General features: G+C 39.4%; 1 protein-coding gene and 1 long non-coding RNA gene across 2 annotated transcripts in view; one reads left to right on the top strand and one right to left on the bottom strand.

The window, feature by feature from the left end:
• The window catches only part of C2H5orf22 (chromosome 2 C5orf22 homolog), a 28,571-nt gene extending 14,926 nt beyond the window's left edge, over positions 1-13,645 (top strand). Inside the window, exons 4-9 of the mRNA XM_030552232.1 lie at positions 251-698; positions 3,413-3,475; positions 7,255-7,376; positions 10,552-10,618; positions 11,258-11,397; positions 12,035-13,645. Of these exons, the coding sequence (XP_030408092.1) occupies positions 251-698; positions 3,413-3,475; positions 7,255-7,376; positions 10,552-10,618; positions 11,258-11,397; positions 12,035-12,164 (970 nt within the window). The 3' untranslated portion in view covers positions 12,165-13,645. The remainder of the gene's footprint in view (positions 1-250; positions 699-3,412; positions 3,476-7,254; positions 7,377-10,551; positions 10,619-11,257; positions 11,398-12,034) is intronic.
• LOC115646428 lies at positions 192-10,464 on the bottom strand. The gene is made up of 3 exons (XR_003999022.1): positions 10,267-10,464; positions 7,146-7,151; positions 192-202 (listed from the first exon to the last, which is right to left on the bottom strand). It is a non-coding gene; the product is annotated as an uncharacterized LOC115646428 (long non-coding RNA).
• Positions 13,646-14,693: the final 1,048 nt, after the last annotated feature.

A 14,693-nucleotide genomic window follows, 5' to 3' on the forward strand; every position in this document is an offset into this window, starting at 1 on the left:
ATAAATAATATGAAATATATTTTGGTACATTCCCTTAACAGCACTAAGACGTTACAAAAGAAAAAAAATCAGTTTTAAATTTAACATGAGGAGTCTTTAAAATAATCTTGTGTGTATATGTTACATTGCCTACAACCCATCACACACACTCACTTTACTTTCTCAGGGTTATTTAATGTTAGGTGGTAACACAAGGTTGTTTCTCATCTAGTTAAATCATACATTAAGTATGCCCAATTCTCTGTTCCAGGGTTACAAGTACTGATCATTACTATCTAAGTGATGGTCTTTATGTCCCTGCTGATCAGCTAGAGAACCAGAAGCCTTTACATCTGAATGTCATTCTTGTTAATCCTACTGAAGCATCCAGCAGTCAGGAGGAAAATCATGAAATATCTTCTGCAAAGAGACCGAAGTTAAATACAGATACAGCAAACACTGCTACTGCCTCTTCATCAAAGGCTGAAGTTCCCAGCAGTGACCTCTCAGATTCAAAGGCAGAAGAAGGAGAAGAGAAAACATTTGCACAAGACAAATTGGAGTCCTTAGCTTCATGCTCTGTTGGAAACCATGCATGCCAACTGATGCAGATTGTTGAAGTTGTTCTTCAAGTACTACAAAAGGGAGATGCATATGTTTTAGATATTGACTTAGATTTTTTTTCAGTTAAGAATCCATTCAAAGAAATGTACACCCAGGTGATAACATAAGCCATCCTGTTATCCTTCGGACAAAAGTGAACCCCAGAGAGAATGTGACTATTAATAGTCTGTAGCCATACCACTTTGTGCAGGGATATTATCATATTGTTATAAAATACACCCAAACTAATCTTAGCTAAGATAATCAGCTGCTAAACTAATCAGACGTGGTAAATATTTGGATGGGGGTAACCACAAGGAAAACCCAGGTGCTGTGGGGATTGATGTGCTGATTCAGCAGGTAGAACTCTTCCTTTTGAATCGCTGCTGAACAAATGCCCCAGTTTGGTGTTGCAAGCACAGTTTTGTCTTCCACCTGAATTGTAAAACCCAGGCCAAAATTTTCAAATGTGGGTCCCCAAAGTTTGGCTTCCAAAGCTACATTGATGTTTTCTGAAATACAAGTGGTCTGATTTTCAGTAGTGCTGAGCACTCAGCATCTCTCATTGCCTTTTTTCCAGTAGAGGTAAGGAAGTGGTAATATCAATGTACAAGGCACTGATAAGCCCTCATCAGGAATACTGTATATAATTCTGGTCACCTGTGTTCAAGAAAGATTAATTCAAACTGAAACAGGTACGGAGAGAGGCTGCTAGGATAATGAGGGGAATGCAAGGCCTGACTTACATGGGGAGACGTAAAAAAACTTGACTTGTTTGATATAGCAAAATGAAGAGTGAGAAGGGATCATGTTTGCTCTCTATAAATACACGAGGAAGGTAAATACCAAAAGGGTGAAGAGCTATTTAAGCTGACGGGCAATGTTGGCACAAGAACAAATGGGTATTAAACTGGCCATGAATACATTCAGGCTGGAAATTAAACAGTTTCTAACCATCATAGGAATAAAGCTTTGGAGCAACCTTCCATAGTAGGGACAAGAAGCCTAATTAGTTTTCAAATGGATCTTAATAAATTTATGAATGGGATTATATGACAGGGTTGCCTGTGATTGTAGGGGACTGGACTCAATGACTCAGGAGCCCCCATCCAGTCCTATGTCTTAAATGGAATTTTTAGGTGCTCATAATTTGTGAAAATCAAGCCACTTATATTGAGGTGCCTAAAGATAGATTTATGAGCCCAACTAGGCATCAAGTTTGAAAATTTTGGCCCACGATGCTAACTGCTAATGGTAATAGAAGCTCCCGTATCCCTTTTCCCCATGAATAGAGTATGTGCTGGTCCTAGTCCAACTTGGGCGATTTCTTTTACCTTTCTTTTACTGTTTACTGGAGAAATGCTTTCCCACCCCCTGTATAAAAATGTGCAACATCCTATGCTCACACTCGCTGATGCCCTTCCATTTTAGCATTTGTGTGAAATCATTGTGACAAGCTGCAAAGGAAGCTGTTCAACTTCAGAATGAAAAGAAATAGAAGGAGGGTGGTGTTATAATAGTACATTCTAAGAGTAAAATCCCACTCCCAAAAAAGATTTAAAATACATTTTGAATACGGTTATAGTGCCCTAAATTAAAGCAAAATTTTAAGCTTTTCCGTCTGTTACTCTTGCAATTTTAGCACCCCCGAGTCCTACAAGGCGAGCAGATCCCTGTGCCCACACAAAGCCCCTTCTGTGATCCGGTAACGATTGCGGTTGTGGGCAGCTTTTTCATTACTGTCTCTCTATTTTTAGGGTTGCTAACGCAGCCATAGAACTATGTCCACACTTGGGATATGAGGTCTCAACTCTTCAGCAATTTTCTTTGATGGATTAAAAAAAAAAAAAAAGCAACAAAGAGTCCTGTGGCACCTTAAAGACTAACAGATGTGTTGGGGCATAAGCTTTCATGGGCATTCACCCACAAAAGCTTATGCCTCAGTACATCTGTTAGTCTTTAAGGTGTCACAGGACTCTTTGTTGCTTTTTACAGATCCAGACTAACACGGCTACCTCTCTGATACTTAAAAAAACAAACAAAAAAAAAAGTGTGTATATGGCAAGGGGGTTAATCAGTTGTGAGTAAAACTTTATTAGCAATTTAAAGAGATTTTGTACCCATATAGTACCTCAAAAAAATCCTGTTTCTTGTAGGTTCTTTAGAAATGAGTCATAAAATTTGTCAGTCACTGTGTGCATGAAACCAAGAACCCAATTGTCCCATGCAATTTCCCACAGGAAAGAGGAAACTCTTCAATTCTCAGATCACAGGCTTCACTAAATTGTCCTGTCCAGAGGAGAGATTTGCCAGTCTAAATCTGCAGATTCCCCAACAACTGAGGAGGGATGCAGGCCATCCACACAAGGCCATCCCTTTAGAACCATGCTGTCCTGGCCCCTATGCAGCTGCAGCCTCAAATCATAGCCCTTGTCATATGCAGCAATTCACTGGGGCCTCAATTCAGGAAAGCCCATTTAATTTTAAGCACATGAGTAATCAACCCTGTTCACCAAAGCACTTAAAGGCTTGATTTTAAGGGCATAGCTAAGTACGTTGAAGTCAGGTTTAACGTTTAGCATATGGTTATGTGCATGGAGAGTGGAGTGGCTCTCTCAGACCACAGAGGCTTTTTGCCATGAGACATATAGAGTGCTTCTGCTGTGTTGCAGGGATAAAGCTATCTTGTTAAAATCAGTCATAAAAGTAGTTTCCTTTTGGAGGTACAGGAATCTGAATGCTTTGCTTCATTGTATTTCTATTTCAGTATGTTTCCTTTGAAGCCACTTAAACTATGTTTCCTTCCCCTTCCCCCTCCCCCCCCTTAAAGGAGGAATACAAGATTCTGCAAGAGCTATACAGTTTTAAGAAGCCAGATAGAAATCCAACAGAGGTACAGTATTTCTTGTGAGAAATGTGAAAATGATTTTTGTTTATACTGCAAAGACCCAGCGCTGTGACAAGAAGCAGAGAGACATTAGGGAAAGCTGTGAAAGATGCTTAATGAAAGGGTCACCAGTTAAGCCATGTATCATGCTTAATGCTATTCTACAGGGCCTCAGGAAAGCTTTTCTAACAAACATTCTTTATGCTGTTCTGTTAACTGCATGGAGATTTAGTGTGAGTGTAAAATGTAATGTGTGTAAACAAAATGCTAATTAACAAAAGTGAAACAAAAACAAAACATGCATGTTTTTTTGTTTCCATTTGCTGCTTTTTCTCCTTAGTTTATTTCTTCTTTGTAGTAGAGATGTGACAAATACCTGATCTGCGTTCAGTGTATTATTATCAATTTATGTATACCCAGAAGTGCCTATATCATGCTAGTGTAGCCTACTTTTCGGTGTGCATTATTTGTTCTCCATCTGTTCCTGATTCACAGTATATCTCAGCCTGTTCCAGCTGCCAGCTAGGCGACTGTGTTTCAGCTCACCTTAAGACTCATGTTCTTAGCTCTCAGTGCAATCCCCAATGACAACAAAAAGGTTGGCTGTTACACTAGGCACTGTTACACTAGGCCCTGTGCCTGGCATATCTCACAGCCTAAAAGCAGGCTCGGAATAGATTCAAAATATATAGTTGTGCTAACGATATTATAAATATCAATGTGTAAACTTATTCCTAAATGACTCCCCATGTTTTTCCGTCAGTCAGCAAATTTCTTGTAGGCATCAACTGGTGAGTAGAGGCTTTCTGATCAAGGGTAGGTACTCTAGCCATAGAAGAGAGTAAGAATGGTGTTATGGAGATGTTTGTGTGAGAAGCTGAGAACTGCAAGGGACAAGGCTACCATCCTTGGCAGAATGGAATGGATGGGGAGAGGTGCAATGCTGAACAGGGCATGGGCAGCATCATGCAAAGCTTTAAAATTAGTAATTAGATGTTTAACTTACATGTGATGGAGGTGGGGAAGCCAGCGGAGATGTATGTGCCCAGATCAGGGCTCTTCGCAGATGAAATAAGCATTTGAATCTCTTGGATAGTCACCCTTCTCAATTGTGTCAGTGTCTGATAGTCAGATGTACTTAGATGTACATTTTTAACATACTATATTGCAAATAGGGCCATCAAGCAAATAAAAAAATAAGCATGTGATTAATGGCACTGTTAAACAATAGAGTACCGTTTATTTAACTATTTTTGGATGTTTCTACATTTTCAAATATTGATTTCAATTACAAAACAGAATACAAAGTGTGCAGTGCTCACTTTATATTTATTTTTTATTTCAAATATTTACACTGTAAAAAACCAAAATATTATTTTTCAATTCACCTAATACAAGTAATGTAATGCACTCTCTTTATCATGAAAGTTGAACTTAAAAATGTAGAATTTTGTACAGAAAACCCTGCATTCAAAAATAAAACAATGTAAAACTTTAGAGTCTACAAGTCCAATCAGTCCTACTTCTTGTTCAGCCAGTCGCTCAGACAAACAAGTTTGTTTACATTTGCAGAAGTTAATGGTGCACGCTTCTTGTTTACAATGTCACCGGAAAGTGAGAACAGGCATTTGCATGGCACTGTTGTAGCTGTCGTTGCAAGCTATTTACATGCCAGATGCGCTAAAGATTCATATGTCCCTTCATGCTTCGACTACCATTCCAGAGGACATGTGTCCATGCTGATGACGGGTTCTGCTTGATAATGATCCAAAGTAGTGCAGACTGACATGTTCATTTTCATCATCTGAGTCAGTCAGCAGAAGGTTGATTTTCTTTTTTGGTGGTTTGGGTTCTGTAGTTTCCTCATGAGCGTTGCTCTTTTAAGACTTCTGAAACAGCATGCTTCACACTTCATTCCTCTGAGATTTAGGAAAGCACTTCAGATTCTTAAACCTTAGGTCGAGTGCTATAGCTATCTTTAGAAATTTTACAGTGGTGTCAAATTTGCAGTGAAAGTGTTCTTAAAACAAACAACATGTGCTGGGTCACCATCCGAGACTGCTATAACATGAAATATATAGCAGGAGACATACAATTCTCCCCCCATGGAGTTCAGTCAAATTTAATTAACACTTTTTTTTTTTTTAAACAAACATCATCAGCATGGAACCATGTCCTCTAGAACAATGGCCGAAGCATGAAGAGGCATATGACTCTTAAGCGCATCTGGCACATAAATATCTTGCGACACCAGCTACAACAGTGCCAGGCGAATGCCTATTCTCACTTTCAGGTGGTATTGTAAATAAGGAGTAGGCAGCATTATCTCCCATAAATGTAAACAAATGTGTTTGTCTTCACGATTGGCTGAACAAGAAGTAGGACTGAGTGGACTTGTAGGCTCTAAAGTTTTACATGATTTTGTTTTTGAGTGCATTTATGTAACAAAAAAAAAAACTATTTGCAAGTTGCACTTTTATGATCAAGAGATTGCACTACAGTACTTGTATGAGGTTAATTGAAAAATACTGGTTTTTTTTTAGCATTTTTACACTGCAAATATTTGTAATAAAAAATATAAAGTGAGCACTGTACACTTTGTATTTATGTTGTAATTGAAATTGATATGTTTGAAAATGTAAAAATCAAAAATATTTAATACATTTTAATTGATATTCTATTGTTTAACACTGATTAATCACGATTAATTTTTTTGAGTTAATCACATGAGTTAACTGCAGTTAAACAATCCTAATTGTAAAACATTCATATTTTTCAAAGAAGTGCAGGGATTTAGGCATTCATCTTCCATTAATCTCGATCCCCCGTGCTACTTTCAAAATAACTGCCTACATTTTTATAACCCTGCGCTCCGTAGTGACTTCAATGGTACCTCTCACAATCAGATCCCATATTACCATTTAAGCATATGTAATAAAGTTGCTGATATTCTTCAAGGTATACAGCAGCTGGTATGTGATATCAGAACACTTCCCAACCAGAAGGAATTATCATTTCCCTATTTTTTATGTCTGTCAAATACCCTTCTTAGTGATTTTCCTGTCTACGTTTAATGTGCTGATCATCTTTCATACTCATGCTGTGAAATTCGTATCATTTGATGATGTTGTTCAGACCCTGATCCTGCAAATACTTGCATGTTTACTCATGCCAGTATTCTCATGAACTCCAATGGGATTTCTCTCATGAGTAAAGTAAAACAGGCATTTAACTTAGAATTCATCCCTCCTTTTTTCATGCAATCCAGGAAGAAAGTGGTTGAAAAATCTCCAACATACATAGCGCCTTTTGAAATATTGATAAATCCAAAAGTATTTTTGTTTTGTTTTTAAAACCTATACATATCCTGAAGTTCTTGCTTTTTTTTAATTGAGGCAAAACTGCTTATCTCTCGCTAAGTATTCATGTTGCATTCATTACCATGGCATTTGAGAGCTTTACAAACAAATCCAGCAGTTAATCTAACATACTTTTAGTTCTTCTCAGTCTTTTCTCTAAAATGTAGATACAGAACATTTTGTTGTTAGTGAGCAGAGATGGGTTTTACTCTGCATTGGTCTGAAGGTGGTAATCTCTGATCATTCATTCTGATCTTTTGGAAGATGTTCCACAAACCAGCTGCCCAGAAATCCCTGTTCCATTATTCTCATCAGACTAATTACTTCAGGATTTGACACATAGAACGAACTGTGTCCTTCATCTCAGGAAATAAGATCTTATGCTTGTATTGTTCCTAACACATCTACATATGTGTTCATTCAAAGGAGGGGTTGCTGGACTGTGTTGAAAATCGTGTCCATCAGCTAGAAGATCTGGAAGCAGCTTTTGCGGATTTGTGTGACAATGATGATGAAGAGACTCTAAAAAGATTTGCCTCATATCCTAGGTAAGGGATTTTAATGGTTAAAAGAAAAAACTCTCCTCCCTTTGGTCAACTAATAGCTTGTGTATCAGAATCGGCATGAAGAAATTATTATATTTTTAACAGTAAAGTGTTCTTCATTACAGTTGTTTTTGAGCCTCCAGCTGGTACTGGCCAGCTTCCTACAAACTTACATCACTTGTGATGGTAGCAATTTCGAAATCTAATGTATAGGTTGTTCTTATTCTTGCCTCCCTTTGCACTGGTTGCTTGTCTGCTAACTGCCTTCTCTTTGTATTTTTGCCTGCAACTCCTGACTCCTAGTCAGTACTTTTGATTTTCTCCAGAAACCCACTGAACAGTATTCTTCCTCCCACTCTGTCAAGGAGCTAGCTAACTTCTCCAAACACAATCAATCAATACCGTCCGGTTAGACCTGTCTTCTCCCTCCTCCCTTCATGTGCAGGATTTCTCTTGGACCAATAAGTGTCATTCCTAGTCAGATCCAGAGCAGGGACACAAAAAACCTCCAGACCCTTGTGACTGGTCTTTTATCCTCCCATGCTGTCAGCATCACAAACGTTGCATTTCTAAAAGAGACGCCCACCATCAGCAGAAGACTGAAAAATGCTAATTGTAATTCAATAGCTCTTGGCATGTTTTTGAACATTCAAGCTGCTGGACAGAGCTAGAGGGATATGATGATAATTTAACTTGTCTAAAATATACAACCTGGAAAATTCTTAGCTGCTCCTTTGAGTGATGGTCCCTACTTTATTCCATGGAGGGTTTAGGCATGTGTCCATGCGTCTGGAACCAGATAATTTGAAAGTAGTAGAGTCTGTTGGTCTGCACATGCTCTCTTGCTTCCCCTTATGGTTTCTTTTGAGGCACTAAAGGGTCGGGCTGACTGACCACATCTCCAGTTCCTTCTCCCCGCCACATGGTCCAAGTCAGAGCTGCTAGTGTCCTCTCATCTCTGACGCCCTTTTAAAAGAAGAAGAGTTTTAGAAATTATGTATAGTTAGTTTTTCTACTGTTTTTTACTGTTTTTTTTAAATGTAGTTTAGTTTTTAGTAGGATTTGGACTTTAGGAGAATCAGTTTACCGGTCTCCCACACACAGGTACTGGAGTATGCAAAAGACACCAGGATTCAAGATCTGTGCCTGCTGCCTGTGTTAGTTTTCAGTCAGTGAGGAGCACCAACACTGCCTCAACCGCTTTGGAAGAGCACACATTTCATCCAGGTGCAGTGTCTGCTAGTCCTTCCCAATCCATACCTGAGCAGGCCGGGTTTTCTGCCTCAAGAAGGACCTCATGGAAGTGGCCTGAGGCCTCAGTTGGATCCAGGCCAGGGAACTCCTCCTCTACACTGGCCTGAGAAAGCCAGGAATGGGCCTCTGGTTACAGAGATCAAATCTGATTCCAGTGGTACCACCACTAGAGACCCCGTGCCAGGGCCTAGTCATGGGGTAAGGAAGTATGCACATAAGCATGGCAGTAAGTCTTACTCCAAACCAAAGGATAATGCACCTTACTTGAGTTTCAGCCGCAGAGAGATGGCATATTCCAAGGCGCACAAGAATGACAAGACATAACGCAGACCAGTGGGTCCGCCGGTACCAAGCACCAAGCCCTGCTCACTTTCAATATCAGCGTCCCTTAAGATGAGGGATCTATTGGTTCCAGGACAGTCCTCCGCTACGGCACTGGCTCCTGCTACCAAATGGGTATTGTTAACACTGGGGTACTCTGAGTAAGCGCTAGGGCCATGTGAGCTGTTCACCCTAGGGAAATCAGAATCTCCAGGCCTTCCTCTGCCACCCACACCAAGGGAGGTCTGATCTCCTCTCCAAGACTTGCCAGTCAGGTCACGCTTTCCTCCCTCCTTCCCCTCTGCTGTGGATCTGTTAGATTTGTGGTGGAGAAGGAACTGGAGACCCAGTCGCTCCGCTTCACCCATTATCACCTCAGATGAAACTATGAGGCGAAGCAAGGACATATGCGCGAACTGACAGACACTACTACTTTCAAATTCTCTGGCTCCGAACACATGCTGCACATACATACACCTTCAGTGGAATATAGATAGGGACCACATCTCTCAAAGAACCTCCAGTTATAGGTAAATAACCTTCTCTTTTGTGGAGTTGAAATCCAAGGTAAGAGAAAATGTTCAGTTTGGCTTGTTCTAGTGATGCCTTAAAAAAATCTATGAAAATAAGTTAAGAAAGGACCATTATCATCTAGTCTGACCTCCTGCATAATGCAGGCTGTAGAACTTCACCTAGGATTTCCTGCAGCAGCCCCTGTAAATAAACTTACCTAGGGGATCCTGTCTCTCTATGCTGCTCCACTGGTCCCTCTTCACCACTTCCAGAATGACACTTAAAGGAACTGTGATGACTAGGGCTAATAAAAAAGTGTCTGTTTTCTGTGGATTTTTGGGGGAGGGGGGAGGGTCAAAACTGAATATCTAATTTTTTTTTCAATTTAGTAATGCTGCCACAGTGCCTCGTGGAAGCTGTAGTTCAGCTGTCTCATGCCCCCATTCTCCTCTACAAACTGGGTTCCACAGCCAGACTACCATCTCCCTTTATGTGCCCTGTGGTGGTTCAGCAAGAGATGAGTCAGTGGTGCATATTGGGAGACGTAGGAGACCCGATAAACCTAGTCCATAGTTGAGAATAGGAGCATGACACCTGAGCAACACCTCCCATGAAACACTGTCAACTTCTACTCAAAATTTTCTCTTAAACCAAAGTTTTGACAAAAGCCAGATTTTTCCATGGGGAAACTCCCAGCCCCAGTATTCCCACCAGTTGTAGTGATGTGTTAGGAATGTCCTCTGGTTTCTGAGTAACAACTGCAGATGAGACTCAGATAGAATTAATACAACCTTGAAAAAGTAACTATCTCATGCATATCTAGAGGTACAAGGAGGTGGTGCCAGAGAGAATGACCTCCTCTCCAAATCCCATGTAGTCTAAATGCAGGGGCAGGATGAGGTGAGAAAACAGCAGTGCCATGGAGCTGGCACTTTTCCTCTCACAGAAGCTTGGGAAGTTCTGGAGACCCAGTACTTTGTTCCTGGGACACGAGGCACACCATGGTATTATTTCCTTACTGTTTTTGGCTGTGTTAAGTACATGTGCTTCTAGCTGTTAATATAACTCACATATTTTCTTTTTACCTCAGAATGAAACCACTGGTTCAACTTGTGCATAGTTTGAAAAATCGGATGGAAACCCCAGACTATGAAATGGTACGTCACTGGTAGGAGGAACTGGAAGCAGACAGCTTACAAAATCATATATTCAAAAGGGAAAGAGAAGACTGGGGAAACTTTTTGGCTTTGCCTTTTGAAATCTTAAATGTTTGCGGAAAGAAGGTTTTAAAATCTTTGTATTTCAGCCAGAATTTTCAAAAATGGCTGCCTGAAGTTAGGCCTTCATGTCTGTATTAAAGCACCTGAAAAATGGCCTGATTGTCAGGAGTGAAGAGTGCCGAGCTGTTGCTGTCACAATCCAGATCACTCAAGTGGAGATAAGGACTTCAGAACCTAAATTGAAGCAGTCTCTCCCACCCCAGTCCCCTTTTTAAGTTCTTGGTCTTCACCTCTGATATGCTTTCTGAATGCTCTAGTAGAAAAAGGGAGGTACATTATAACAAGCAATGAAACTAGTTAACAGCATCTAAAAGTGTAAATACAATAACGTTTGTGCTTTTAAATACATTTCTGTAGTTCCATTAGTTACTTTAAAGAAGTACAGTAGCTACTAAACCTTTAAAGACAATTTAAGCACTGTGCTGTATGAATCAGCTTTGAGAATAGGAACATTTCTTGTTAATTTTAATCATCCGCTTTATGCAATAGTGAAATCTTTGTTTAATTTATGTTTAGGTCCATCAGGCTGGTCTTACCTGTGATTATTCTGAACTTCCACATCATGTTAGCACTGAGCAGGAGATAGAGGGCCTCATGCAATCAGTTAAGCATATACTGAAAAAAATACCAAAGCCCACACTTGTGACAATTGCTCGGTAAGTATGTGTTTTTATCCTAAACCCAAAGGTGAATTTAAAATCTATTTGCTATAGTAGAGGTTTTTTAAAAAGTCAGTGTTCGCTACAGTAAGGATTTTCACTGTACTGTGGAGTTTCCTGTATGTAACAGGGTGATCTGTCCCATTTAAGGCCATTGAATACTGCGGTCATTCTGTCCTGTACTGGGCTCTTTAAGGATAAGTGTTCTGGGGGAGGATCGATAGATCCAATAGGCTGGGAATGGGGGCCACCTGATGGTAATGTTCAGCAAGTGAAGGACTGTATTGAGCTCACTTGGGAGAGTCTAGAGTTGAGAGATGTAGAGGAAGGTTTCCTGAAGCAGAACCCTAAGCCTGAAGATGGTAAACTGAGAAAGACAAGGAGAATTACAGCTGTGGAGATCCTGAACCAAGGGGAAGATGTTTCTAAGACCAGGGCAAGGAGGAGACCTAGAGAAAAGACTCTCCAGAGAGTCCAGGGGGCTGGAGAGCGACTAGCAGAGCTCTCGGTGTTTTAAAGCACTTTGAAATATATATAGCCCTGGATATCAGGGGCTATATAAGTGCAAAGTATTAGAAAGCTATTTCTCATTATGGGCATTTGACTTTTTTTTTTTTTTAAATCATTGTTACAGATCAAGTTTGGATGACTATTGTCCTGCAGAACAAGTAGACCTAATTCAGGAAAAGATTCTGAATGTACTACACTCAGCGTTCGGCACTCTGGATGTTCATTTAGAGTACTCAGCAGATTCATCTGTATGAACAAACTTCCCCTATTCTCTTAACTCAGGAGAATTATATAGTTGATGTCAACCTCATAGGAATATATAGAGTGAAAATGTCTTGTGCTGAAAACAGTTCCCATCTTCCCACCACCAACAGCCATTCTCATACTGAACAACTTCCATATAAGCTGAGATTCACTATATCTGAATACATTATAAGGAGAGTCCATTGTATTGATGTATATCACTTTTTAATTTGTATTTGGGCTATGTAATTCACCAAAACCATTTTTTTAATATACCTGTAAGTTTCTTACTAGATAAAACTAGAAAAAGTGTGGATAAAAAAAAACTACTGTTCTGTTTCAGCAGGTGGCACTAGAAACCAAGCTATCCAATAATTTGAATGGTAATTTCTAATTGCACTCTATCTTTGTTGCAGTGGTTTCATATCTGAAATATTATCCATTTTAATTGTGGTCTTTGATCAGACTTGGATTGTTGGCTCCAGATTAAATACACTGTTTTAACTATAGTACTTTTAAAGGCTAGTATTGTGAAGAGAAACTATTTATTTTTAGACCATGAAGACACTATGTGACAGAATTAGACACACGCACTTAAAATATCTGTAAAACAAATCTAACTTTTTGTAAGTAGATTGATTTCTTGAATGTTACAAATCATTCATGGTACCATTAAGACTTTGGTTTCACACGGTGACTTTTGCTCATTCCCAATACTGGTAGTACTACAGATGAGCCCTCAGTGATCCCTCTCCCATTCCATTGGTGCAGCTTATCTGCTACTACTTGATCCATGGAGTGCAATTTATATTCATATTATTTTACATTATTATAGTACATTTATTTTCACAAGGCACCTATGCAACATCATAGAAATGCAGCTATCTCCAAGGAAGAGGGTAACAGCTCATCAGTACACTGAGGGGAAAGAGAAAACTTTGGCCAAGGACTGGCCAACACTGCTACAAAAGATCATGAAGTCTTGCTGTGTTTACAAAAAGCTTGAGGTTTTTTTTAAGATCTCAGCTGAAAGACACACATGCAATAGTTGCATGATGTGTTGTATGTACTACTTTGTCCTCTAAAGCATGTGTCCTTGGCAGCTGTTGAATTATGCCAGGATTTGAACTAGTGATATCAGAGGATGATAGTTTGGCCTCATTGAAGTCAGTGGCAAAATTCATATTGACTTCTGTGGAGCCAAGATTTTACCCAGAGATTCTAGATATTCCAGTCTTCATGCTTAGAACATAAATCGATCTTGTCTGGCCATACATGCATTCACAGCCAGAGACAGTATGTCACTGTCATAGACATTTAGAATTTAAGGGTTAGGAGTTGAGAGCAAATGATCATCTCCAGAATAAAAAGGAAACCAGCAGTCAATTGGGACTGATCTGGGAGAGGGCAAAGGGAGAGAGGGTGAAGACATTGACTGGAATATATTAAATTTGTTTTGAATAAATATTTTTGTAGTATTCTTTTCAAAGTATGATTTGAGTTCTTTATGTATGGTGGTACTTTCTCTTCCACTTATTCATTAGATTGTTTTACTACTTCTGCTGTTAAATAATTTAATATAAAAAACAGATATTAAGATATTTACAAATTTAGAATGTAGTGAGCTAAAGAGAAAATATAATTGAGAACAAAATCAAGATACCAAAGAAAATAAAGAGAATATTCTTGAATGGCCAATACACTAATGCTTGGACCTGGCTAACAAAGAAAAAGAATTTGAATTGCTCATTTATGAGCATAAATTCAATCTAGTTGGTGTTATTGAAACCTGGGGAGATGATTTGCACAATTGGAATGTTAAAATCAATGGTTATAACCTGTTTAGAAAGGATTGAGTGGGTGCTACTCTGTTAAAAATATCATTACCTGTATTGGAGTCACTGATAACTTGGAAGAAAATGATCTTTAATGTTTATAGATCAATGTCCAGCAGATAAAGCACAAGATGGGGATACTAGTTAATGCCTACTACAGTCCACCAAATCACACTAGGGAACAGGATGGCAACCTCCTTACACACTTATCTATAGGGCCATACCAAATTCAGTCCATTTTGGTTAATTTCATATTCATAGGATATTAAAAATTGTAAATTTCAGATATTTAAATCTGAAATTTCACAGTGTTGTAATTGTAGGGATCCTGACCCAAAAGGAGTGGGGGAGGGGGACAAGATTATTGTGGGGAGACAGGTTTGGTTTTTTTTCAATTTTACATCTTTTATTATATGCCAAAATTCACTAAAGCCAGGTTTTTGCTTGTATACAAGTTACTCAGAAAATAAACTGTATAGGCAAAGATTGTTAGCAATCTGATTTTATACTGTTGCGGTACTGCTACCCTTACTTCTGTGCTACTTCTGGCAGAGGCACTGCCTTCAGAGCGAGGCAGCTGGAGAGCAGCGGCTGCTTGCTGGGAAACCAACTCATAAGGCCAAGCCACTGCCAGCAGCAGCGCAGAAGTAAGGGTGGCATGGTATGGTATTATCACCCTTACCTCTGCGCTGCTGCCTGCAGAGC

This window comes from Gopherus evgoodei, chromosome 2 (assembly GCF_007399415.2).
Source record: "Gopherus evgoodei ecotype Sinaloan lineage chromosome 2, rGopEvg1_v1.p, whole genome shotgun sequence".
NCBI classification, from domain to species: Eukaryota; Metazoa; Chordata; order Testudines; family Testudinidae; genus Gopherus; species Gopherus evgoodei.